Here is a 25693-nt window from a genome sequence, read left to right on the forward strand (position 1 = left end):
GTGATTATTTGTTATCCTGTGAATTTACATTTTTTTTTATTAACAAGCATAAGTATACACAGTAATGTGCTGCTACACTATTCTATACGAAAGATTACACAGCGTATATAAAAAAATTAGCATTAAGTTCATCTAATAATCCCATCTCCAAGGATGCGTTACTCATACATGGAATCAGTAGAGAAAATACCAGCCTCAAATAAATTCAATTTGACTAAATAATCACTTCATGATTTTCATAAGAGCTAAGCACTGAATCATGGAAATTTATTTATTTATATATATACAAGAAGGTACATTGGGATTGTGAGGATACATAGCATAGTATAAGGTACATTGGGATTGTGAGGATACATAGCATAGTATAGTAATTACATTCTTGTAAAGCCACTAGTACCCGCAGCGTTTCGGGCAGAATATTATATTATAGTTGTGTGTTACCAGTTTCTATAAGATTCCTCTCAAATAATAATATTTTTATCAAGCTTAAGTATACACAGGAATGTGCTGTTTCCCTATTCTGTATGAAAGATTACATAGTGGTTTCGGCTATGATGTATTACATTATAAGGGGATAACCCTTAACTTTACTTTATTGTACCTACTAATCCTATCAAATTTCTTATACAATGTATTTTTTATATCTTCTTACAATGTATTTGAATACTTTCTTACAATGTACCTATAAACATTTTTTTAATTTTGCAAGAAATTCTTAAAATTATTTGTTAGATTAAGGACCTGCTCGAAACGTTATGCGTGTTAATGGCTTTACAAGAATGTAAAATTTCAATGCTCTGTACTTTCATAAACCCAATGTACTTTCTTGTATATAAATAAATAAACAAATAAATAAAAATGAGGTGTGCTAAACTATAATTGTTATTCAAGTCATTCATTATGTATGAATGTACATACATTCATACATAGAGTTTCAGATGATTGTATGAATCATGGGCAGAGCCACTAATATACAGGGCATAAAAAAATAAAATTAAAGACTTAAAACTGAATATTAGAAACAATAATGAATTGAGATAGATAACTAGAAAATGATAATACTTAGACGATGATTGGAAGAGCAAAAATATCAAAAGAACATTAATTTTTCAGCATAAACAGAATTTAAATTTCTTTCTTTATTATGCACCCCCATACCCATTCCGTGGGCGGTGGTGTAAAGGATTACAGAGGCATATAATTGGTTCAGGAACTGAACCCTCTAGTTCGTTTAGCTAAGTAAATAACAATCTTTTTGACGCTAGTTACAAAATTATTAATGTTATATATACATGTACACATTCTCGTACATACATGTAAATATATATATGTATGCACATATACATACACATACATATTTAATCACCATGCAAGAGGAGCCACACATCAATGGATCATCCAATAAAATCAGCAGACTTCAAGATGTTACTACTGCTCGGCTTAGACTCGGTTACAAGTATCTCTGGGAATTCTCATTATCTGCTGATGTAGACCTGACCAAATGTAAACTGTGTCAACAAAATTATTCGCACACCCTCCGTCACTATGTGATGGAGTGCGAAAAGATACGTGAATTCAGAGACAGTTTTATAAAAAAATGTTCAAGAGACGTGTAAATATTTCATTCAAAATGATCTGTTGCCAAAAATCCCTAGTTTGCTAACTGTAAGTAGTAACTAAGTGATTGTAACCTATCCACCGCTGCCCACTGGATGGGGGGCGGTGTGCAGGACAAACATATCAATTGTGACACTAGCTCTCCACATATGTCAGTTGCTTAATTTAGAACCTGTACTTGAGGTCGATCTCGAACCCATTGTTGATGTGACGACTTATACTGAATTTTGTAACTAGCTCATCAAGATTGTAACTTGCTTAGCTAAATGAATTGTGGGGTTCAGTCCCTGAGCCCATTATGTGCCTCTGTAACCCTTTCCACTACCGCCCACAAGATGGGTATGGGGTGCATAATTGATGAACTGAACTCGCTTGAACTTGTGTAATGTAAAATATGATTTGTGATTTTGTACTCACTGGAATTGTAATTCCCTTGAGGGATCTGAATTCAGTTAATATATTTGACTTTACCTTAAATCTGCTGAATCAACAATATTTCTCTTATGAGAACAATTTGCCTTAATAAAAAGGCTTTAAAAATAAAAGTAACTTTTTTTTTTGCAAATATATCTGAGAGTTACAATTTAAAATCCATATAAAGATACTCACAAAATATCTCTTGTTTATTGAAAGTACGAAACGTTATGTTAACATGAAATAAATATATAAATGTTTTACATTTTGCTGACGTTTCTTAACTTTTTTTCTTATTATATTTTAAATGTAACAAAAATTATAACATAAATACTTAAACATTGTTGCTTTATTTACCTGAGGGCCACTATTATTAGTTGTCTCGACGAAGACAGGAAGCTGGTGACTTGTCAAATGTTCTCCCATTTGCCCTGATGGTCTTTTCTATCTGTATTTTTAAACCCAGCAGAGTTTTGGTGCTTACGGCTTCGGCGAGAAGGTGGTTTCCACGGGGTTTCGGTTGAAAAAGCACCTCTTGCTTGATGGGGTTCTGGGAGTTCTTCTACTCTCCAAGCCCGGCCCGAGGCCAGGCTTGACTTGTGAAAGTTTGGTCCACCAGGCTGTTGCAACCACACAACAGCCTGGTGGTCTTCAAATTCCTGGTGGAATTTGAAGGAATTCCACCAGGAATTTGAATTCCAACAGGAATTCCAACAAATTTAACAACAGGAATTTGAATTCCTTCAAATTCCTGGTGGTGGAAGACATAGTTGCTGGTGGAATTATGTCTTCAAATTCTATTTTTGTAAATAAGTTTTCCTGAGCTTCTCCGTCAACATTTTCCACCACACGTGGTCGAACACTGCCATCATTAGTGGATAGTTCATTGTCCTAAGACTCTTCCATCCCTGATACGCCATCCTCTTCCTTACTTCTCCCCCCCCCCCTGCCCCTCCGTTTCAATCTCCACTTCACTCCCCGCTGATGAGTTAGCCAAAGAACCTGCTTTGAAATTGAGAGATATTGAGTATAACCTTGGATTATCAATGAGCAATCTGAGAGTAATAGTACACCAAGAACTTTTGCCTCAGATCTTGTAGATCTGAGGCAAAGTGAAATCGACACCAATAATTCCATCTATCATCATACTATCATGCAAGAGGAGCCACACATCTATGATTCATCCAATAATATCAGCAGACTTCTAGATGTTACTACTGCTGGGCTTAGACTCGGTTACAAGTATCTCTGGGAATTCTCATTATCTGCTGATGTAGACCTGACCAAATGTAAACTGTGTCAACAAAATTATTCGCACAGTCTATTCGAAAAAAATACGTGAATTCAGAGACAATTCAATAACAAATGTTCAAAAGATGTGTAAATACTTCAGTCAAAAGGATCTGCTGCCAAAAATCTTAGCTAAATATCCCCAGTTTGCTAACTGTAGGTAGTAACTAAGTGATTGTAACCTTTCCACCGCTGCCCACTGGATTGAGAGGCGGGGAGGAGCGGTGTGCAGGGTAAACATATCAATTGTGACACTAGTTCTCCACATATGTCAGTTGCTTAACTTAAGAAACTGTACTTGCGGTCGGTCTCGAGCCCATTGTTGATGTGACGACTTATATTGAATTTTGTAACTAGCTCATCAAGATTGTAACTTGCTTAGCTAAGTGAATTGTGGGGTTCAGTCCCTGAGCCCATTATGTGCCTCTGTGACCCTTTCCACTACCGCCCACAGGATGGGTATGGGGAGCCGGTCGGCCAGGTCACTGGACTTGGATCCTGTGGTCCCAGGTTCGATCCCGGGCGCCGGCGAGAAACAATGGGCAGAGTTTCTTTCACCCTATGCCCCTGTTACCTAGCAGTAAAATAGGTACCTGGGTGTTAGTCAGCTGTCACGGGCTGCTTCCTGGGGGTGGAGGGCCGTGGGGACACTAAAGCCCCGAAATCATCTCAAGATGGGGTGCATAATTGATGAACTGAACTAAATTGAGTAATGTAAAATACGATTTGTACATACTGGAATTGTAAGTCCCTTGAGGGACCTGAAGTCAGTAAACGTATTTGACTTTACCTTAAATCTGCTGAATCAACAGTACTTCACTTATCAGAAAATGTGCCTTAAAAAGGCATTAACAATAGTTCTACCTTTTAGCGGGATCTCATTTATTAGTTTAAAACCAAATAAAGATATCATATCCACAAAAAAACTCTTGTTTCTTTAAAGTACGAAAGGGTATGTTAACATAAAATAAATACGTTAATATGTTAAATTTTTATTCAAATTTCTAAATTTTCTTTCTTATTATATTTTAAATGCCCATTTCACTAGAACGTGTCCAGCGTAGAATGATATGGCAAGTTAATTCCCCAAATTAGAAATCTTTCATATGAAGAAAGATTAACAAAGCTTAAATTGCATTCACTGGAAAGGCGAAGAGTTAAGGGTGACATGATAGAGGTTTACAAGTGGATGAATGGACATAACAAGGAGATATTAATAGGGTATTAAAAGTATCAACACAAGACAGAACACGAAACGATGGGTATAAATTGGATAAGTTTAGATTTAGGAAAGACTTGGGTAAATACTGGTTCAGTAACAGGGTTGTTGATTTGTGGAACCAATTGCCGCGTAACGTGGTGGAGGTGGGGCTACCTTACCTTGAGGTTACCTTGAGGTGCTTCCGGGGCTTAGCGTCCCCGCGGCCCGGTCGTCGACCAGGCCTCCTGGTTGCCGGACTGATCAACCAGGCTGTTGGACGCGGCTGCTCGCAGCCTGACGTATGCCTTAAATGCAGTATGAAACGAAGAAGAAAAAGTGTACCCTCGTGGTGATGATTGGCAGGGCAGCGTCATGGATTCTGTGGTCGGTACACAGATCTTGGAATACCTCAAAACGTTGGACAGGAGTATTGAAGCTTTCGAAAAACTAGCTAAGCCAAACAGATGGAGTGTAGTAGGGAATGAAACGGCGTGGGAATAAAGTAAGGAAGATGATTGCGTATCACGGAGAGAAGAGTCTCAGGAAATGGACCTGAAGGGTCATATTTTGCCCCCCCCCCCCTGCAGATTTCAAAATATCTGAAATGTCGGAATTTTGACTCCTGAACGTGATTTTTTAGGCAAATTCTGACTCTCTGCACCTATTTTCATATTCAAATTACGACTTTTTATACCGAAAATATGCCAATTACTGAAAACGGCGATGGGTCATATTTTGCCCAAATCCCCTGCAGTTCTCAAAATATCTGAAATGTCGGAAATTTGACTCCCGAACGTGATTTTTGAGCCGAAGTCTGACTCTCTGCATCTATTTTCATTTTCATATTACGACTTTTTATAGCGAAAATATGCCAATTACTGAAAACGGCGATGGGTCATATTTTGCCCAAAATCCCCTGCAGTTCTCAAAATATCTGAAATGTCGGAACATTGACTCTTGAGCCTGATTTTTGAGGCGAATTCTGACTCTCTGCACCTATTTTCATTTTCAAATTATGACTTTTTATTCCGAAAATATGCCAATTACTGAAAAAGGCGATGGGTCACATTTTGCCCAAATCCCCTTGCAGTTTTCAAAATGTCTGATATGTCGGAAATTTGACTCCTAATCGTTATTTTTTTAGCCGAATTCTGACTCTCTGCACCTATTTTCATTTTCCAATTATGACTTTTTATACCGAAAATATGCCAATTACTAAAAACGGCGATGGGTCACATTTTGCCCAAATCCCCTTGCAGTTTTTAAAATATCTCAAATGTCTGAAATTTGACTCCTGGGCGTGATTTTTGAGCCAAATTCTGACCCTCTGCACCTATTTTCATTATCAAATTACGACTTTTTATTCCGAAAATATGCCAATTACTGAAAATGGTGATGGGTCATATTTTGCCCAAACCCCCCTGCAGTTTTTAAAATATCTGAAATGTCAGATATATGACTTTTGAGCGTGATTTTTGAGCCGAATTCTGATTCTCTGCACCTTTTTTCATTTTTAAATTACGGATTTTTATATCGAAAAAATGCCAATTACTGAAAACGGCGATGGGTCATATTTTGCCCCCCCCCTGCAGTTTTCAAACTATCTGAAATGTCAATAAGAGATCTCACAGTATGTAATGCGATTACCATTGGAGTGTGAAATGTAAAATATGATTAATATTTGTGTACTGTATGGGTTTGTGAGCCCCTTGAGGGACCTTAAATAGACGAGGGTAAAAATAGCATTAGCTACTCTATCATTTTGAGGTGGATTTCATTTCCTCAATCAACTTAATTGAACTTGATCTTGCCATCCAATCTCGCTGCACCAGAGTGACGCGGAAAAGTGTTATATAACCTGCAAATATATAAAATACCATAAAGTAAAAATTTTTTGATATTTATGTAATTATTTTATAAAATTTAAAAGTATAATAAGAAACAAAGTCAAGAAATTTAAACAAAATTTAAAACATTTACAAAATTATTTTTTTTTTAACATAAAAAGTTTGTACATTTAATAAACAAATGTAATTTTGTGGCAGGTATCCTTACTTGGAGTCAAGTTATGTAAATAGATGAACTATTAGCTTATTTTTAAAGCTTTATATAAAGCAAATGGTATTCAATTCAATTTCTTTATTATGCACTCTATACCCATCCCGTGTGCGGTAGTGTAAAGGATTAAAGAGGCACATAATCGGTTCAGGCTCCAAAGAGCTTCCACTTACGGGCTATTCATGCCCGTGCCACCTTTTGGGTAGCTTAATCTTTATCAATCAATCAATCATCAACTGTCTCATTTAACAGTATTCCCACATCTGAAGGGATCCACATGAATCTTAATTTATACCTTTTTTTCTAATGTCTTAACATTCTATCACAATATTCTGGTACACAGGTCGTCTGCTATTTAATTCCCACCTAATGATATAAACTTGTTAAGTATAGATTTATGAAAGACATAGGAGTAAAGGTAACTGCAGAAGGTCTACTGGCCCATACGAGGCAGCTCCTATTTATAATCCAACCCGTTCTCGCAAATTCGTAAAGTCAATATTGACTTATTAACTACGTGCATAGGTGATATACTAAACATAATAGATACCCTTAAAAAGATTCATAGAAAACACCGACCTTACCTAACCTTGTTAGTATCTTAAGATAAGCATCTTATTGCTTCGTAATTACAATTATTACTTAACCTATACCTATTATAGGTTAGGTAATAATTGTAATTACGAAGCAATAAGATGCTTATCTTAAGATACTAACAAGGTTAGGTATTATAATCACCCAATCCCATTCAATGTGGGATCCCTGTTTATAACCCAATGTCCAACCCACGCTTGAAACAATTCCACTGATAAGGTCCAAAGGTCCCAAACCTGCACAGCAGTAAATAGTGCTCCCGCACAACTGGACACCTGGGGCCAGATTCACGAAAGCACTTACGCAAGCACTTACGAATCTGTACATCTTTCCTCAATCTCTGGCGGCTTTGTTTACAATTATTAAACAGTTAATGAGCTCCGAAGCACCAGGAGGCTGTTTATAACAATAACAACAGTTGATTGGCAAGTTTTCATGCTTGTAAACTGTTTAATAAATGTAACTAAAGCCGTCAAAGATTGAGGAAAGATGTACACGTTCGTAACTGCTTGCGTAACTGCTTGCGTAAGTGTTTTCGTGAATCTGGCCCCTGGCCTGGTATCGTCACCGTCGGAAGTCTATTTGCAGTGAGCAGCCGGTTGATCGTACGTCTTTGCCCGCCAATTTGTAGGCGAGGTGTAGAAGTACCTTTCGGAGGGCGTTGTTAGTGGTAACTGCAGACGTGGTTGGTGGTAGTGAGGGACCAGGCGGTGGTGAGCGAGCAGCAGCATCCCGAGGTGTGTTCTCAGGCAAGTGGAGAGTGGACGTAGGCAGGCTGGCTGGTTGAGGCGAGGTGGAGGTGGGTGTTTGCCGTCACCTTTTTTATTTCAGGTGCAGGCGATGAGTCACAATAACGAGGCTAAAGTAAGTTGACCAGACCACACACTAGAAGGTGAAGGGACGACGACGTTTCGGTCCGTCCTGGACCATTCTCAATTGATTGATGAAGATTAAGCCACCCAAAAGGTGGCACGGGCATGAATAGCCCGTAAGTGGTGGCCCTTTTGAGCCATTACCAGTATCAAGAGCTGATACCGGAGGCCTGTGGAGGTGCAACTGCACCCTGCGTGACGGGAGATGTCTCCCGTGACAATTCTCAAGTCGATTGTGAATTTTTATTTCCTTCTGACGGCGGAGAGTCAGGTGAAGCAGCAGTGTGCGGGCAGACATTGTAGAGTAGGCAGCGTCAGTAGGAGAATGTGCAGGCTGTGTAGTAGTGCATTTCTGCACTTGCTCGATGCACTTCCTGGTGTAGTGGGAGTACCGGTAGCACTTGAAGCATTGGCGGAGCTCCGTGTATCGTTCCTTGGTCAATTGGGCAGGTGGAATCGTAATTCCGGCGCACTTAAGTCTGTGTTCCGTGGCGTGGGTCACTGCTATGGCCGTGCTGAAGGTGTTGGTCTTGGCCACTACCGCGGTCAGCGTCGGGTTCAGGGCGTTGATGTCGTCGTCGTCGCTGCGGGCAGAGATCCATGTGTCTGGTAAACAAAGTCGTGTCCGCCAGGTAGCGTCGTGGAGGGGTGAGGGTGAGGCCGTCGTCCAGCAGGGTGGTCGTGGAGGAGTGAGGGTGAGGCCGTCGTCCAGCAGGGTGGTCGTGGAGGAGTGAGGGTGAGGCCGTCGTCCAGCAGGGTGGTCGTGGAGGAGTGAGGGTGAGGCCGTCGTCCAGCAGGCTGGTCGTGGTGGAGGCGGCGAATAGCTTCTCCAGGTCGTTGTCGCTGGATAATAGAAATTGAAGACCTTCTCTGGTCTCCAGGATGTCAGCCGGTGAGACATTTCCGATGGTAGAGACCTTTTCTAAGATCTCAGCCGTTGCAACCCGTTCTCGCAAATTTAACAATAGACGAGGGTAGAAATTGCCTAAAGTACTCTGTGCTATTGTGATGCATTTAATTTCCTCAATAAACTTACTAGAACTTGCCATCCTCTCTCACCGCACCAGTGTGGCGCGCTGAACCCTTTGTTCTTGTTTTAGATTCAGCAACTAGGAACACAAGTTCCAAGTAGCGGGGCTGTAACCTGAGAACCCTTTGGAAAAAACTGCGTTATATGACCTGAAAATATATAAAATACCCTAAAGCAACAAAGTTTTAGTAGTTATGGTGTTATTTTATTACATTTAAAATATAATTAGAAACGAAGTTAAGAAACTTGAACAAAATTTAAAATATTTATGTAATTATTTTTTATTAACATAAACGTTTCGTTTTTTTTGTTAATAAACAAAAGTTATTTTGTGGTTGGTATCCTTCCTCGGTTATAATTACGAATTGTCTTAGCTTTAAGAATTTTTAAGGCCTTAGGGCAAATAGTTTCCATAAATATAATTTGTTGACTTGAGCATGATCAAGGTGAAGTACGTTTACTCACTCCAGGTGCCCCCACAGTACGAGTACAAATCCATAAATAATATTTTACAATACACAAGTTCAACTTTTATTGAGAAAATTAAATCCATCTCAAAATGATAAAGTAGCTGGGATTTATTAATCGCAGCGTTAGTAACAAGACACCTGGTGTGGTTCTTCAGCTATATCTTGCTCTGGTTAGACCCCATTTAGATTATGCAGTTCAGTTTTGGTCGCCATATTATAGAATGGATATTAATTCACTTGAACATGTCCAACGTAGGATGACAAAGTTAATTCCCCAAATTAGAAATCTTTCATATGAAGAAAGATTAAGAAAGCTTAAATTGCATTCACTGGAAAGGCGAAGAGTTAAGGGTGACATGATAGAGGTTTACAAGCGGATGAATGGACATAACAAAGGGGATATTTATAGAGTATTAAAAGTATCAACACAAGACAGATCGCGAAACAATGGATATAAATTAGATAAGTTTAGATTTAGGAAAGCCTTGGGTAAATACTGGTTCGGTAACAGGGTTGTTGATTTGTGGAACCAATTACCACGAAACGTAGTGAAGGTGGGGTCCCTCGATTGTTTCTAGCGTGGGTTGGACATGTATATGAGTGAGATTGGGTTGTTATAAATAGGAGCTGCCTCGTATGGGCCAAATAGGCCTTTTGCAGGTACCTTTGTTCGTATGTCTTTCCTGAATCTATACTTATCCAGTTTATATCATTGGGAGGGACTTTAGGTCCATTGAAGGCCCTGAAGGTCACTAAACATACTTCCTAACATTACTTATACTGATAAACAGTAACATAATTTGATAAATATTAGCTTTAAAAAAAGCTTCAAAAATACAGCTAAGACTGTTCATCTATTTTACTAACAACTTTTAACCCAAACAAGGATTCCTGCCACAAAATACAATTTGTTTATTAAATCTATACACTTTTTATATTAATAAGAAATATTTTCCTAACCGTTTTAAAAGTTTTTTAACTTTCTAACTTTGCTTTTTATTATACTTTTAAATGTTATAAACCAATAACATACATAACAAGATATTGTTGCGATATGGTATTTTATATATTTTCAGGTTACATCACGCAGTTTTTTTTCCTAAGGGTCGGTGAAAGAGGGTGACAAGATCAAGTTCAAGTAAGTTGATTGAGGAAATTAAATCAATCTCAAAGGATAGAGTAGCTAATGCCATTTCTATCCTCGTCTATTTAAGGTCCTCCAAGGGGCTCACAAACCCATACAGTACACAAATATTAATCATAGTTTACATTAATTTCACATTCCAATATAATTACATGGCATAATGTGGGTTTCTGTATACGGCAGAAAACGCATACATAGAATGGGAGACTTCTTTAATTGTTAAATAATGGTAATAATTATAATAATAACATTTATAATAATTTTTAGCAGCCTGAGGGCAGTAACATTCCGCGAACATCAACAAAATTTCGGAGACTTGAAGCAAAGTGACATTCACACCAGTTACTCCATCTATCATCATTCTATTATGCAGGAAGAACCGCACGTCTATGGGTCATCCAATAATGTTAGCAGACTTCTAGGTTTGAAATTTTTTAAATTTTGCCCCGAGGGGCGAGTTTATTGGGCAGCGCCACTCATCTTGTGAGTGAACATACCGCCATAGCAGAATGTACAACACTCCCCAATAGGAAGAAAACCCGCTGGGTTGTTCATCCTGTCACTTGTACCCAGACACAGCTGGGACTTGGGTGTTCTAGGTGTGGCACTTCTAGGTGTTACCACTGCTAGGCTTAGGCTTGGCTACAAGTACCTCTGGGAGTTTGTAACATCTGCTGATGTAGATTTGACTAAATGTAAACTCTGTCAGCAGAACTATTCGCATACTTTGCGTCATTATATAATGGAATGTGAAAAAATTCGCGGAATTTAGAGATAACACCATCAATAGTGTCCAAGAAATGTGTAAGTACTTCATTCATAATGATGTGCTGCCCGAAATCTTAGCGAAGTATTCAAAATTTGCTTACTGTATGTAATGCATGCATATGACTAGAGCTGCCGCCCAGTTGGGTGGGTGTGGAGCACATGACTGTAAAGCTGCCGCCCAGTTGGGTGGGTGTGGAGCACATGACTGTAAAGCTGCCGCCCAGTTGGGTGGGTGTGGAGCACATGACTGTAAAGCTGCCGCCCAGTTGGGTGGGTGTGGAGCACATGACTGTAAAGCTGCCGCCCAGTTGGGTGGGTGTGGAGCACATGACTGTAAAGCTGCCGCCCAGTTGGGTGGGTGTGGAGCACATGACTGTAAAGCTGCCGCCCAGTTGGGTGGGTGTGGAGCACATGACTGTAAAGCTGCCGCCCAGTTGGGTGGGTGTGGAGCACATGACTGTAAAGCTGCCGCCCAGTTGGGTGGGTGTGGAGCACATGACTGTAAAGCTGCCGCCCAGTTGGGTGGGTGTGGAGCACATGACTGTAAAGCTGCCGCCCAGTTGGGTGGGTGTGGAGCAAGACTAGTAACTGTGTGACTCACCATAGATGTAAAGTGCCTTGTATAGTGACTGTTGTGAGCCTCTTGTTGAATCACTTGTGATACAAAAGATTATTGATGTGTATATTTGTGTAAGTGATTGAATATGTATGTGTATGTGTATCTATGTATATGTATATAATATGAACATGTATGTACGAGTATGTGTACATGTATACACTAATAATTGTGTACCTAGCGTCAAAAGATTGTTATTTGCTTAGCAAAACGAACTAGAGGGTTCAGTTCCTGAACCGATTATGTGCCTCTGTAACCCTTTACACCGCCGCCCACGGGATGGGTATGGGGAGCATAATAAAGAAAGAAATTGAATTGATGAAAAGTTAGTGGACATGTCGAGGCGAAATAACAGTCGTTTCCTTCTATTAAGTTGTGCCTCTTGCTGTTTGTAAAGTTACACCACCCTAAGGTGCAACTGTTCTCTGTCGCATAAAACACCCCTAGGAGAAAAAGTATCTGTTTACTTAACAATCTTTTACTTAACAACATTAACCTTAAAAGGTTAAAAAAATAGACATAATAGCTAGTTATGGTTTATAGTTTCGTAGGCCTACTTTGCTTAACCACAAAAATAATACTTGTTTATTAGGATTCTAACAATTTATATAAATAATTAGTAAACACATTACTGTTTGAAATTTTTTTTATAATTTTTTAATTTAATTTTTAAATATATTTTAAATATAAAAACAACTAATCATAAATGCAAAACTTTTGTTGGTTTATGATATTTTATATATTTTCTGGCTCTGAGATGCAGCGTTTTCCACCGGGTGCCGCGCCACACTGATGAGCCGAGAGTCCAAGTTGAAGTACGTTTATTGAGACAATAATATACACCTCAAAAGAGTAGAGTCGCTTAGTCTATTTCTACCCTCCTCTACCTCAGGTCCCTCAAGGGGCTCATAGTGAGTATAACTCCACAAATCCTATGACAAACTGCTGGCTTCCTGTCTTCATCAAGGCCACTAACGAGAAAGAATGGTACTTATATAAATTCAGGTAAAGGAGTGACTCTGCTAAAAAGGAAGGACTGGAGTTTTGACGAGATCGACATCCCATCCCTGCCCTTGTGTGGCAGTGCACAATAGAAAGTTGTTTTCACATATCCACACATTAAAACATTGATTGTAACCATGATATATATGTGCTTCAGCCTACAGTTTAGACCTATTCTCTTATGTATGACCCTCTGTCCTGCGTGACAGTGAATACTAGCATTAACCTCAATTTAATAAGACTATCAAAATCCTCAGATTAGGCAAAATTGTAATTAATTTTGTCAATAAAGATGTTAATAATAATAATAATCCAGGCTGTGAAGGTTTCAGAGACTACATGAATACTCTGACACGGTAACAAGTGGGAGAAGAAATTCTTCAGGAATCAGGAAGAAAGATCTAGGGAGTTAATATCACGCCAAACCTGTCCCCATGAAGCTCATATATAATAATACATAGATGCAGAGTTACAAACATTCTGATTGATTTATAGACAGAGCTAGTACATACAATACCACGGGCTCACCATAGCCCGTGCTGCTTGGAACTTTTTGTTCCAAGTAGCGAATCTTAAACATCAACAACATACACTACTTAAAGCCGCTAGTACGCATAGCGTTTCGGGCATTCCAAAGACATAAGACAAGCCTACCCTGTTTTACAAGCTAGCTTGGGGACACAGAGCCAAAAAAAGTCTTAAAAACTGTCGGTATACTCTTTAAAATCAGATATTGTGATCATTTATAGCCTTAAAGCAGGGAAAATTGTGGGAGGAGTTTCCTTGACCGACCCGGCCTGGAGGACTCGCTAGACTGTATGACAACAACACTGAATAAGGCATCTCATGAGGCGCAGTGTAGAGACATGTTTACATTGTGTATACCACAACCAGGTGACACAACCACCCATCACCAGGTGTCACAACCATCACCAGGTGACACAACCACCACCAGGTGACACCACCAGGTGACACAGCCACCCATCACCAGGTGACACAGCCACCCATCACCAGGTGTCACAACCATCACCAGGTGACACAACCACCACCAGGTGACACCACCAGGTGACACAGCCACCCATCACCAGGTGACACCACCTGGTGACACAACCATCACCAGGTGACACAACCATCACCAGGTGACACAACCATCACCAGGTGACACAACCATCACCAGGTGACACAACCATCACCAGGTGACACAACCATCACCAGGTGACACAACCACCACCAGGTGACACAACCAACCACCAGGTGACACAACCATCACCAGGTGACACAACCATCACCAGGTGACACAACCACCACCAGGTGACACAACCATTACCAGGTGACACAGCCACCCATCACCAGGTGACACAACCATCACCAGGTGACACAACCATCACCAGGTGACACAACCATCACCAGGTGACACAACCATCACCAGGTGACACAACCATCACCAGGTGACACAACCATCACCAGGTGACACAACCATCACCAGGTGACACAACCATCACCAGGTGACACAACCATCACCAGGTGACACAACCATCACCAGGTGACACAACCACCACCAGGTGACACAACCAACCACCAGGTGACACAACCAACCACCAGGTGACACAACCATCACCAGGTGACACAACCATCACCAGGTGACACAACCACCACCAGGTGACACAACCACCACCAGGTGACACAACCATCACCAGGTGACACAACCATCACCAGGTGACACAACCATCACCAGGTGACACAACCACCACCAGGTGACACAACCATCACCAGGTGACACAACCATTACCAGGTGACACAACCACCACCAGGTGACACAACCATCACCAGGTGACACAACCACCACCAGGTGACACAACCACCACCAGGTGACACAACCACCACCAGGTGACACAACCATCACCAGGTGACACAACCATTACCAGGTGACAGAACCACCACCAGGTGACACAACCATCACCAGGTGACACAACCACTACCAGGTGACACAACCACTACCAGGTGACACAACCATCACCAGGTGACACAACCATCACCAGGTGACACAACCATCACCAGGTGACACAACCACCACCAGGTGACACAACCATCACCAGGTGACACAACCACCACCAGGTGACACAGCCATCACCAGGTGACACAACCATCACCAGGTGACACAACCATCACCAGGTGACACAACCATCACCAGGTGACACAACCATCACCAGGTGACACAACCATCACCAGGTGACACAACCATCACCAGGTGACACAACCATCACCAGGTGACACAACCACCACCAGGTGACACAACCACCACCAGGTGACACAACCACCACCAGGTGACACAGCCAACCACCAGGTGACACAACCACCACCAGGTGACACAACCACCACCAGGTGACACAACCACCACCAGGTGACACAACCATCACCAGGTGACACAACCATCACCAGGTGACACAACCATCACCAGGTGACACAACCATCACCAGGTGACACAACCATCACCAGGTGACACAACCACCACCAGGTGACACAGCCATCACCAGGTGACACAGCCATCACTAGGTGACACAACCACCACCAGGTGACACAACCATCACCAGGTGACACAGCCATCACCAGGTGACACAACCATCACCAGGTGACACAACCATCACCAGGTGACACAACCACCACCAGGTGACACAGCCATCACCAGGTGACACAGCCATCACCAGGTGACACAACCATCACCAGGTGACACAACCATCACCAGGTGACACAGCCATCACCAGGTGACACAGCCATCACCAGGTGACACAACCATCACCAGGTGACACAGCCATCACCAGGTGACACAGCCATCACCAGGTGACACAACCATCACCAGGTGACACAGCCATCACCAGGTGACACAACCATCACCAGGTGACACAGCCATCACCAGGTGACACAACCACCACCAGGTGACACAACCACCACCAGGTGGAAGGGAGGTTGACCAGGTTGGGCCCAACGTGACAAATCGGTGTTTCGGGTATCGAACCCTGGACCCGCGAGAGACCACCGCGAGGTGACCACAAGGCCACTCCTCAAGCTGGGGAGCGCTAAGCTGCCCCCCGTGGTATGTTGGTGGAGGGGGGGGGGGAGGCTAGTGGAGAGGGGGGGAAGCTAATGGAGGGGGGGAGGCTAGTGGAGGGGGGGGGAGGCTAGTGGAGGGGGGGGGAGGCTAGTGGAGGGGGGGAGGGAGGCTAGTGGAGGGGGGGAGGGAGGCTAGTGGAGGGGGGGAGGGAGGCTAGTGGAGGGGGGGAGGCTAGTGGAGGGGGGGAGGCTAGTGGAGGGGGGGGGAGGCTAGTGGAGGGGGGGAGGCTAGTGGAGGGGGGGAGGCTAGTGGAGGGGGGGAGGCTAGTGGAGGGGGGGGAGGGAGGCTAGTGGAGGGGGGGAGGGAGGCTAGTGGAGGGGGGGAGGGAGGCTAGTGGAGGGGGGGGGGAGGCTAGTGGAGGGGGGGGAGGGAGGCTAGTGGAGGGGGGGGGAGGGAGGCTAGTGGAGGGAGGGGAGGGAGGCTAGTGGAGGGGGGAGGCTAGTGGAGGGGGGGAGGCTAGTGGAGGGGGGGGGAGGGAGGCTAGTGGAGGGGGGGGGGAGGGAGGCTAGTGGAGGGGGGGAGGGAGGCTAGTGGAGGGGGGGAGGGAGGCTAGTGGAGGGGGGGGGAGGGAGGCTAGTGGAGGGGGGGGGGAGGGAGGCTAGTGGAGGGGGGGGAGGGAGGCTAGTGGGGGGGGGGAGGGAGGCTAGTGGAGGGGGGGAGGCTAGTGGAGGGGGGGGGAGGGAGGCTAGTGGAGGGGGGGGGAGGGAGGCTAGTGGAGGGGGGGGGGAGGGAGGCTAGTGGAGGGGGGGGGAGGGAGGCTAGTGGAGGGGGGGGGAGGGAGGCTAGTGGAGGGGGGGGGAGGGAGGCTAGTGGAGGGGGGGGGAGGGAGGCTAGTGGAGGGGGGGGGAGGGAGGCTAGTGGAGGGGGGGGAGGGAGGCTAGTGGGGGGGGAGGGAGGCTAGTGGAGGGGGGGGAGGCTAGTGGAGGGGGGGAAGAGACTAGTGGAGGGGGGGGAGGGAGGCTAGTGGAGGGGGGGAGGGAGGCTAGTGGAGGGGGGGAGGGAGGCTAGTGGAGGGGGGGTAGGCTAGTAGAGGGGGGGGGAGGGAGGCTAGTGGAGGGGGGGGAGGGAGGCTAGTGGAGGGGGGGGAGGGAGGCTAGTGGAGGGGGGGAGGGAGGCTAGTGGAGGGGGGGGAGGGAGGCTAGTGGAGGGGGGGGGGAGGGAGGCTAGTGGAGGGGGGGGAGGGAGGCTAGTGGAGGGGGGGGAGGGAGGCTAGTGGGGGGGGGGAGGGAGGCTAGTGGAGGGGGGGAGGCTAGTGGAGGGGGGGGGAGGGAGGCTAGTGGAGGGGGGGGGAGGGAGGCTAGTGGAGGGGGGGGGGAGGGAGGCTAGTGGAGGGGGGGGGAGGGAGGCTAGTGGAGGGGGGGGGAGGGAGGCTAGTGGAGGGGGGGGGAGGGAGGCTAGTGGAGGGGGGGGGAGGGAGGCTAGTGGAGGGGGGGGAGGGAGGCTAGTGGAGGGGGGGGAGGGAGGCTAGTGGAGGGGGGGGGGAGGGAGGCTAGTGGGGGGGGGGAGGGAGGCTAGTGGAGGGGGGGGAGGGAGGCTAGTGGGGGGGGGAGGGAGGCTAGTGGAGGGGGGGAGGCTAGTGGAGGGGGGGGAGGGAGGCTAGTGGAGGGGGGGGGAGGGAGGCTAGTGGAGGGGGGGGAGGGAGGCTAGTGGAGGGGGGGGAGGGAGGCTAGTGGAGGAGGGGGAGGGAGGCTAGTGGAGGGGGGGGGAGGGAGGCTAGTGGAGGGGGGGAGGGAGGCTAGTGGAGGGGGGGGGAGGGAGGCTAGTGGAGGGGGGGGAGGGAGGCTAGTGGGGGGGGAGGGAGGCTAGTGGAGGGGGGGGAGGCTAGTGGAGGGGGGGAAGAGACTAGTGGAGGGGGGGGAGGGAGGCTAGTGGAGGGGGGGAGGGAGGCTAGTGGAGGGGGGGAGGGAGGCTAGTGGAGGGGGGGTAGGCTAGTAGAGGGGGGGGGAGGGAGGCTAGTGGAGGGGGGGGAGGGAGGCTAGTGGAGGGGGGGGGAGGGAGGCTAGTGGAGGGGGGAGGGAGGCTAGTGGAGGGGGGGGAGGGAGGCTAGTGGAGGGGGGAGGCTAGTGGAGGGGGGGGGAGGCTAGTGGAGGGGGGGAGGGAGGCTAGTGGAGGGGGGGAGGCTAGTGGAGGGGGGGGAGGGAGGCTAGTGGAGGGGGGGAGGGAGGCTAGTGGAGGGGGGGGGAGGGAGGCTAGTGGAGGGGGGGGAGGGAAGCTAGTGGAAGGGGGGGGAGGGAGGCTAGTGGAGGGGGGCTAGTGGAGGGGGGGAGGCTAGTGGAGGGGGGGGAGGGAGGCTAGTGGAGGGGGGGGAGGGAGGCTAGTGGAGGGGGGGGAGGGAGGCTAGTGGAGGGGGGGGGGAGGCTAGTGGAGGGGGGGGGGCTGACAGCAGCAACACTGACAACAACTCTCTCTCCCTCTCTCCCTCTCCCTCTCCCTCTCTCCCCCCCTCTCTCTCTCTCTCTCTCTCTCTCTCTCTCTCTCTCTCTCTCTCTCTAATCCCATTCCATCCTGCCTGCCTCTCCCTTTATCCTCCTCTCCCATTTCTCTCTTCACCCTCTCTTATTCCATCCCGTTATGCCTCGCGATTGGCCCCTCAACAGTAAGGTGTAGCAACAGACAACAGTAAGGTGTAGCAAGAGACAACAGTAAGGTGTAGCAACATACAACAGTAAGAGTGTAGCAACAGTCAACAGTAAGGTATAGCAACAGACAACAGTAAGGTGTAGCAACAGTCAACAGTAAGGTATAGCAACAGACAACAGTAAGAGTGTAGCAACAGACAACAGTAAGGTGTAGCAAGAGACAACAGTAAGGTGTAGCAACATACAACAGTAAGGTGTAGCAACAGTCAACAGTAAGAGTGTAGCAACAGACAACAGTAAGATGTAGCAACAGTCAACAGTAAGAGTGTAGCAACAGACAACAGTAAGGTGTAGCAACAGTCAACAGTAAGAGTGTAGCAACAGTCAACAGTAAGAGTGTAGCAACAGTCAACAGTAAGAGTGTAGCAACAGACAACAGTAAGGTGTAGCAACAGACAACAGTAAGGTGTAGCAACAGTCAACAGTAAGGTGTAGCAACAGTCAACAGTAAGGTGTAGCAACAGACAACAGTAAGGTGTAGCAACAGTCAACAGTAAGGTGTAGCAACAGTCAACAGTAAGGTGTAGCAACAGTCAACAGTAAGGTGTAGCAACAGTCAACAGTAAGGTGTAGCAACAGTCAACAGTAAGGTGTAGCAACAGTCAACAGTAAGGTGTAGCAACAGTCAACAGTAAGAGTGTAGCAACAGTCAACAGTAAGGTGTAGCAACAGTCAACAGTAAGGTGTAGCAACAGTCAACAGTAAGAGTGTAGCAACAGACAACAGTAAGGTGTAGCAACAGTCAACAGTAAGGTGTAGCAACAGACAACAGTAAGGTGTAGCAACAGTCAACAGTAAGAGTGTAGCAACAGTCAACAGTAAGGTGTAGCAACAGTCAACAGTAAGGTGTAGCAACAGTCAACAGTAAGGTATAGCAACAGTAAGGTTGTCTTAGACCCCAATATACATAATATATACATAGGCCTCTAATACACATATTAAACACAACAGTATTATGTATACATTTTCCTATGTATATTTTCCCTCCCACGTTAATACCTTGTATACCATCTTGAGGGGAGTGAAGAAACCACTTAATCTCCCTTAGTATACATGGAGTATACTTATACATGCTCAGTATACCTGGAGATAAAGTTTACCTGCTATTCAGAATGTCTTATCGTGCCTTAGACAAAACTTTCAGACCTCTGAATTGGGTTAAAATGTATCAATTCAGTTCTGTAAGGTTTCAGGAAACTGTTGTTGTAAGGGCTATGTCATTTCTGATTGATTGTTAGATGTTGTGGATCCACATAACCCAATTACGGAACCCATAACCCAATTACGGAAACCCATAACCCAATTACGGAAACCCATAACCCAATTACGGAACCCCATAACCCAATTACGGAACTCATAACCCAATTACGGAACCCATAACCCAATTACGGAACCCATAACCCAATTACGGAACCCATAACCCAATTACGGAACCCCATAACCCAATTACGGAACCCCATAACCCAATTACGGAACCCCATAACCCAATTACGGAAACCCATAACCCAATTACGGAACCCCATAACCCAATTACGGAACCCATAACCCAATTACGGAACCCATAACCCAATTACGGAACCCATAACCCAATTACGGAACCCATAACGCAATTACGGAAACCCATAACCCAATTACGGAACCCCATAACCCAATTACGGAACCCAATAACCCAATTACGGAAACCCATAACCCAATTACGGAACCCATAACCCAATTACGGAACCCCATAACCCAATTACGGAACCCCATAACCCAATTACGGAACCCCATAACCCAATTACGGAAACCCATAACCCAATTACGGAACCCATAACCCAATTACGGAACCCCATAACCCAATTACGGAACCCCATAACCCAATTACGGAACCCCATAACCCAATTACGGAACCCCATAACCCAATTACGGAAACCCATAACCCAATTACGGAACCCATAACCCAATTACGGAACCCATAACCCAATTACGGAACCCATATATCAAATAAGGTGCGCATACCAATTAAAGTTTCCCGTACTCGATATTGTGGACAGCCCTATTAAAACACCTTGGCAGTACAGTGGGACAACAGAGCCTTCATGGCCCCCCAAGCCCGCCCCCCCAGGCCAGGGTGCGTCGCCCCCCCAGGCCAGGGTGCGTCGCCCCCCCCCCAGGCCAGGGTGCGCCGCCCCCAGGCCAGGCTGTGAGAGCAGACGTCATCTCTAAATCGTCCACACATCATCCGGACGGATCCAGGGGGACGTCAGGTAAACTCCGGAAAGCCGTCGACGGGGCAATAATTCCGGCGGGAAAAGTGCAGGTTGCGACCGCTTAAACCACTCGGGCGGGAAGGTTGTGTGTGGGCCGCCACGGGCCGCCACGGACCGCCACGGACCGCCACCTTACCGGATCCTGTGTGGGGCTCCTCCCGCCGAGTCGCCATTGTTTTGAAGCCGACACGTTGTAAAACTCCGACCATAATGGAAGATGAACCACGACCCGCTCCCAGAGTCAAGCCTCCACAAAGTTACATTTTTTTTAATATACATTTTCTTGCGCGGGGAAACTGATGCTTGGGTCGTGTTTCCCACGGTGGGCTGTGATGTAACCTGTTTCTTCTCGGTGGAGCTACGAGGAATGTCTTTGGGGTCACACATGCGGTTATATATGGTCGCTTAGGCCTGTACCAAGATTCACGAAGCAGTTACGCAAGTACTTACGAACCTGGGGCCAGATTTACGAAGCAGTTACGCAAGTACTTACGAACCAGGGGCCAGATTTACGAAGCGGTTACGCAAGCACTTACGAACCTGGGGCCAGATTTACGAAGCAGTTACGCAAGTACTTACGAACCTGGGGCCAGATTTACGAAGCAGTTACGCAAGCACCTTACGAACCTGGGGCCAGATTTACGAAGCAGTTACGCAAGCACTTACGAACCTGGGGCCAGATTTACGAAGCAGTTACGCAAGCACCTTACGAACCTGGGGCCAGATTTACGAAGCAGTTACGCAAGCACTTACGAACCTGGGGTCAGATTTACGAAGCAGTTACGCAAGCACTTACGAACCTTGGGCCAGATTTACGAAGCAGTTACGCAAGCACCTTACGAACCTAGGGCCAGATTTACGAAGCAGTTACGCAAGCACTTACGAACCTGGGGCCAGATTTACGAAGCAGTTACGCAAGCACTTACGAACCTGGGGTCAGATTTACGAAGCAGTTACGCAAGCACTTACGAACCTTGGGCCAGATTTACGAAGCAGTTACGCAAGCACTTACGAACCTGGGGCCAGATTTACGAAGCAGTTACGCAAGCACTTACGAACCTGGGGCCAGATTTACGAAGCAGTTACGCAAGTACTTACGAACCTGGGGCCAGATTTACGAAGCAGTTACGCAAGCACTTACGAACCTGGGGCCAGATTTACGAAGCAGTTACGCAAGCACTTACGAACCTGGGGCCAGATTTACGAAGTAGTTACGCAAGCACTTACGAACCTGTCCATCTTTTCTCAATCTTTGGCGGCTTTGTTTACAATTATTAAACAGTTAATGACCTCGGAAGCACCAGGAGACTGTTTATAACAATAACAACAGTTGATTGGCAAGTTTTCATGCTTGTAAACTGTTTAATAAATGTAACCAAAGTCGTCAAAGATTGAGGAAAGATGTACACGTTCGTAAGTGCTTGCGTAACTGCTTCGTGAATCTGGCTCCAGGTTCGTAAGTGCTTGCGTAACTGCTTCGTGAATCTGGCTGGTGTTGCCATATGGTTTAAGGGCTGAACCGGTTCAGCAGTAACTTTAATATATATATACTTTTGATATTTATAAATCTATTTGGTGCCATGACGTACTCTGAGGAGATAGATAACTGGAGCAAGGCGAGCTGGTCTACGGCTCTTGGTCGAGCACCCAAAGCATGGGTTCGAATCCTTCTAACGGCTCCTACCGATTTTCTCAAAAATATCAATTCTTACTGAAATAAAATTCATCCGAAACATGCTACAGTGCATTAGTCAGAGCTACACAATGTATATGACACATGTATCCACTAGCACACAATGTATATGACACATGTATCCACTAGCACACAATGTATATGACACATGTAGCCACTATAGTCCAAATCAGAGCGTTTTTTGTGCAATATTCTCATAGCTTTGCATTTGGCTCAGTTTAAGTCTAACAGCCATTTAACAGACCACCTCTAGAATAAGTCAAGTTTCCTTTCCAGGGTGTGACAGCCGTTTTCTGTTGTCAGAATCATCATTACATTACATTATATTACATTATATTACATTATATTACATTATTTCATCTTAGCAAGTCATTGTACCTTCTTGTCAATAGAAATGATTGTTGATATATATATTACTGTTATCTGTTGGCCATCAACAGTGATTGTGAGACCGTTGATGGGCAGGAGGAACAGGAGGTGGTGTGGGGGGGGGGCGGGGGGCAGAAGGGCAAGGAAGGGAGGGGAGGAAGGGAGAGAAGGAGATCCAAAAGGTTAGGTGGTAAGGGGAAAGGGTAGTGGGATAGGGGAGATTAGGGACGGTGGTGGGAGAGGAAGAGTGGATAGAGGGGCTGGTGGGAAAGGGAGGGGGGGGGGGGCGCTGCCCCCCTTTTCAGGAGGATAGGTCGAGGTAGTAAGGGATAGTATATTCAACATTAAGGGAAGTGATGGGTAAGGGGGGGCTCTCTAGGGAAGGTTGTATGGGGGGGATGATGAAGGGAGGTTTGGGCCTTCCCCTAATGTAGGGGGGGTTGGGGGGGGTTTGGGGGGGGCAGTGAGAGCCACCCCCTAGGAAGGTAAGTGGTGGGTAGGTAACAGTAGGGGGCTGCTGTACCTTTCACACCATTTTATGGCTCTATTACGGCTTTCAGCACCTCCCCCCCCCCCTCCCCCCCCCCCATCCTCTCTACCAGGGTCTTCTATTCTACACGCACACGCACGCACACGCACGCACACGCACGCACACCCTCACACAGCATCAAAGCGTTATATACGACAAAGAGTGCTGGGAAGACGGGACACCACGAGCGTAGCTCTCATCCTGTAACTATCTTGAGATCTTGAGGTTATCTTGAGATGATTTCGGGGCTTTAGTGTCCCCGCGGCCCGGTCCTCGACCAGGCCTCTACCCCTTGGAAGTAGCCCGTAGCAACTGTCTAACTCCCAGGTACCTATTTACTGCTAGGTAAACAGTGACATCAGGGTGAAAGAAACTTTGGCCCCATGTGTTTCCACCTCCACCCTGGGGGATCGAACCCGAAACCTCAGGACTACGAATCCCGAGCGCTGTCCACTCAGCCGTCAGACCCCACTATCGTGTGATTGATAGTTTAGTATTGACGTGTTTAGCTAACTACTATACAGCTAGTTACTACCTTCTTGAGAGGTTATCTTGAGATGACTTCGGGGCTTTAGTGTCCCCGCGGCCCGGTCCTCGACCAGGCCTCCACCCCCAGGAAGCAGCCCGTGACAGCTGACTAACACCCAGGTACCTATTTTACTGCTAGGTAACAGGGGCATTCAGGGTGAAAGAAACTTTGTTTCCATTTGTTTCTGCCTCGTGCGGGAATCGAACCCGCGCCCACAGAATTACGAGTCCTGCGCGCTATCCACCAGGCTACGAGGCCCACGTAACAACCTTAACGACACTTAAGACATCGTGGTGACAATTCTCAAGATGATGAACATCTCATCAGCTGTCGATCTTCACTATTCAAACAGTGCTTAGGGGTAAAAATCAAAGCGATTGGGCATCTTGAATTGAAAAAAAACGTAAACAAAAATAGTGAAATAGTGACAGTTGGGGATAGTGTGACCTCGCTATTTTAATGGATATTTATGGTTTTAATTAGTTTTTTTAAATTTTAATTAATAATTTAATTTAGTTTTAATTAGTACGTGCCAGCTGTTTTTTTTAGGTAAAATAGGCAAAAAAAAAAAAAAATTGGCGTGTCCTTGTCCCCATTTTCTGTCAAGTTATATGGGGCCATAAATAGGGGGGGGGGTAGGGGTGGGGGGTGGGGGGTAGGAGAGGGGGGGTGTTGACACACTAGCTCCTGGTTGTAGGGTACTAGTAGTAGTTACTATAAGTTTACATTAGTTTACATTAGTTTACATTAGTTTACATTAGTTTACATTAGTTTACATTAGTTTACATTAGTTTATATTAGTTTACATTAGTTTACATTAGTTTACATTAGTTTATATTAGTTTACATTAGTTTACATTAGTTTACATTAGTTTATATTAGTTTACATTAGTTTACATTAGTTTACATTAGTTTATATTAGTTTACATTAGTTTACATTAGTTTATATTAGTTTACATTAGTTTACATTAGTTTATATTAGTTTACATTAGTTTACATTAGTTTACTAGCAGCACCAGAGTGTGTCAGTATGTCCTAGTGCAGTGTGTCACTCTGAAGCTTAGCAGTGAAGCAGGACCTGAAGCAGGACCTGAAGCAGGCAGTGAAGCAGGATCTGAAGCAGGACCTGAAGCAGGCAGTGAAGCAGGACCTGAAGCAGGACCTGAAGCAGGACCTGAAGCAGGCAGTGAAGCAGGATCTGAAGCAAGCAGTGAAGCAGGACCTGAAGCAGGATCTGAAGCAGGCAGTGAAGCAGGATCTGAAGCAGGACCTGAAGCAGGCAGTGAAGCAGGATCTGAAGCAGGACCTGAAGCAGGCAGTGAAGCAGGATCTGAAGCAAGCAATGAAGCAGGATCTGAAGCAAGCAGTGAAGCAAGCAGTGAAGCAGGACCTGAAGCAGGCAGTGAAGCAGGACCTGAAGCAGGCAGTGAAGCAGAATCTGAAGTTTAGCAGTGAAGCAGGATCTGAAGCAGGCAGTGAAGCAGGATCTGAAGTTTAGCAG

At 45.7% G+C, this 25693-nt stretch overlaps 1 protein-coding gene across 1 annotated transcript; it reads left to right on the top strand.

The window, feature by feature from the left end:
* Positions 1-9513: 9513 nt before the first annotated feature.
* On the top strand, positions 9514-25690 carry LOC138352731 (uncharacterized protein PF3D7_1120000-like). Its single transcript, XM_069305315.1, has 2 exons — positions 9514-9527; positions 25252-25690. The coding sequence occupies exons 1-2, from the start codon at positions 9514-9516 to the stop codon at positions 25688-25690; spliced, it is 453 nt and encodes a 150-aa protein (XP_069161416.1).
* The last annotated feature ends 3 nt before the right edge of the window (positions 25691-25693 follow it).

Source organism: Procambarus clarkii, chromosome 54, assembly GCF_040958095.1.
Source record: "Procambarus clarkii isolate CNS0578487 chromosome 54, FALCON_Pclarkii_2.0, whole genome shotgun sequence".
Lineage (NCBI taxonomy): Eukaryota > Metazoa > Arthropoda > Malacostraca > Decapoda > Cambaridae > Procambarus > Procambarus clarkii.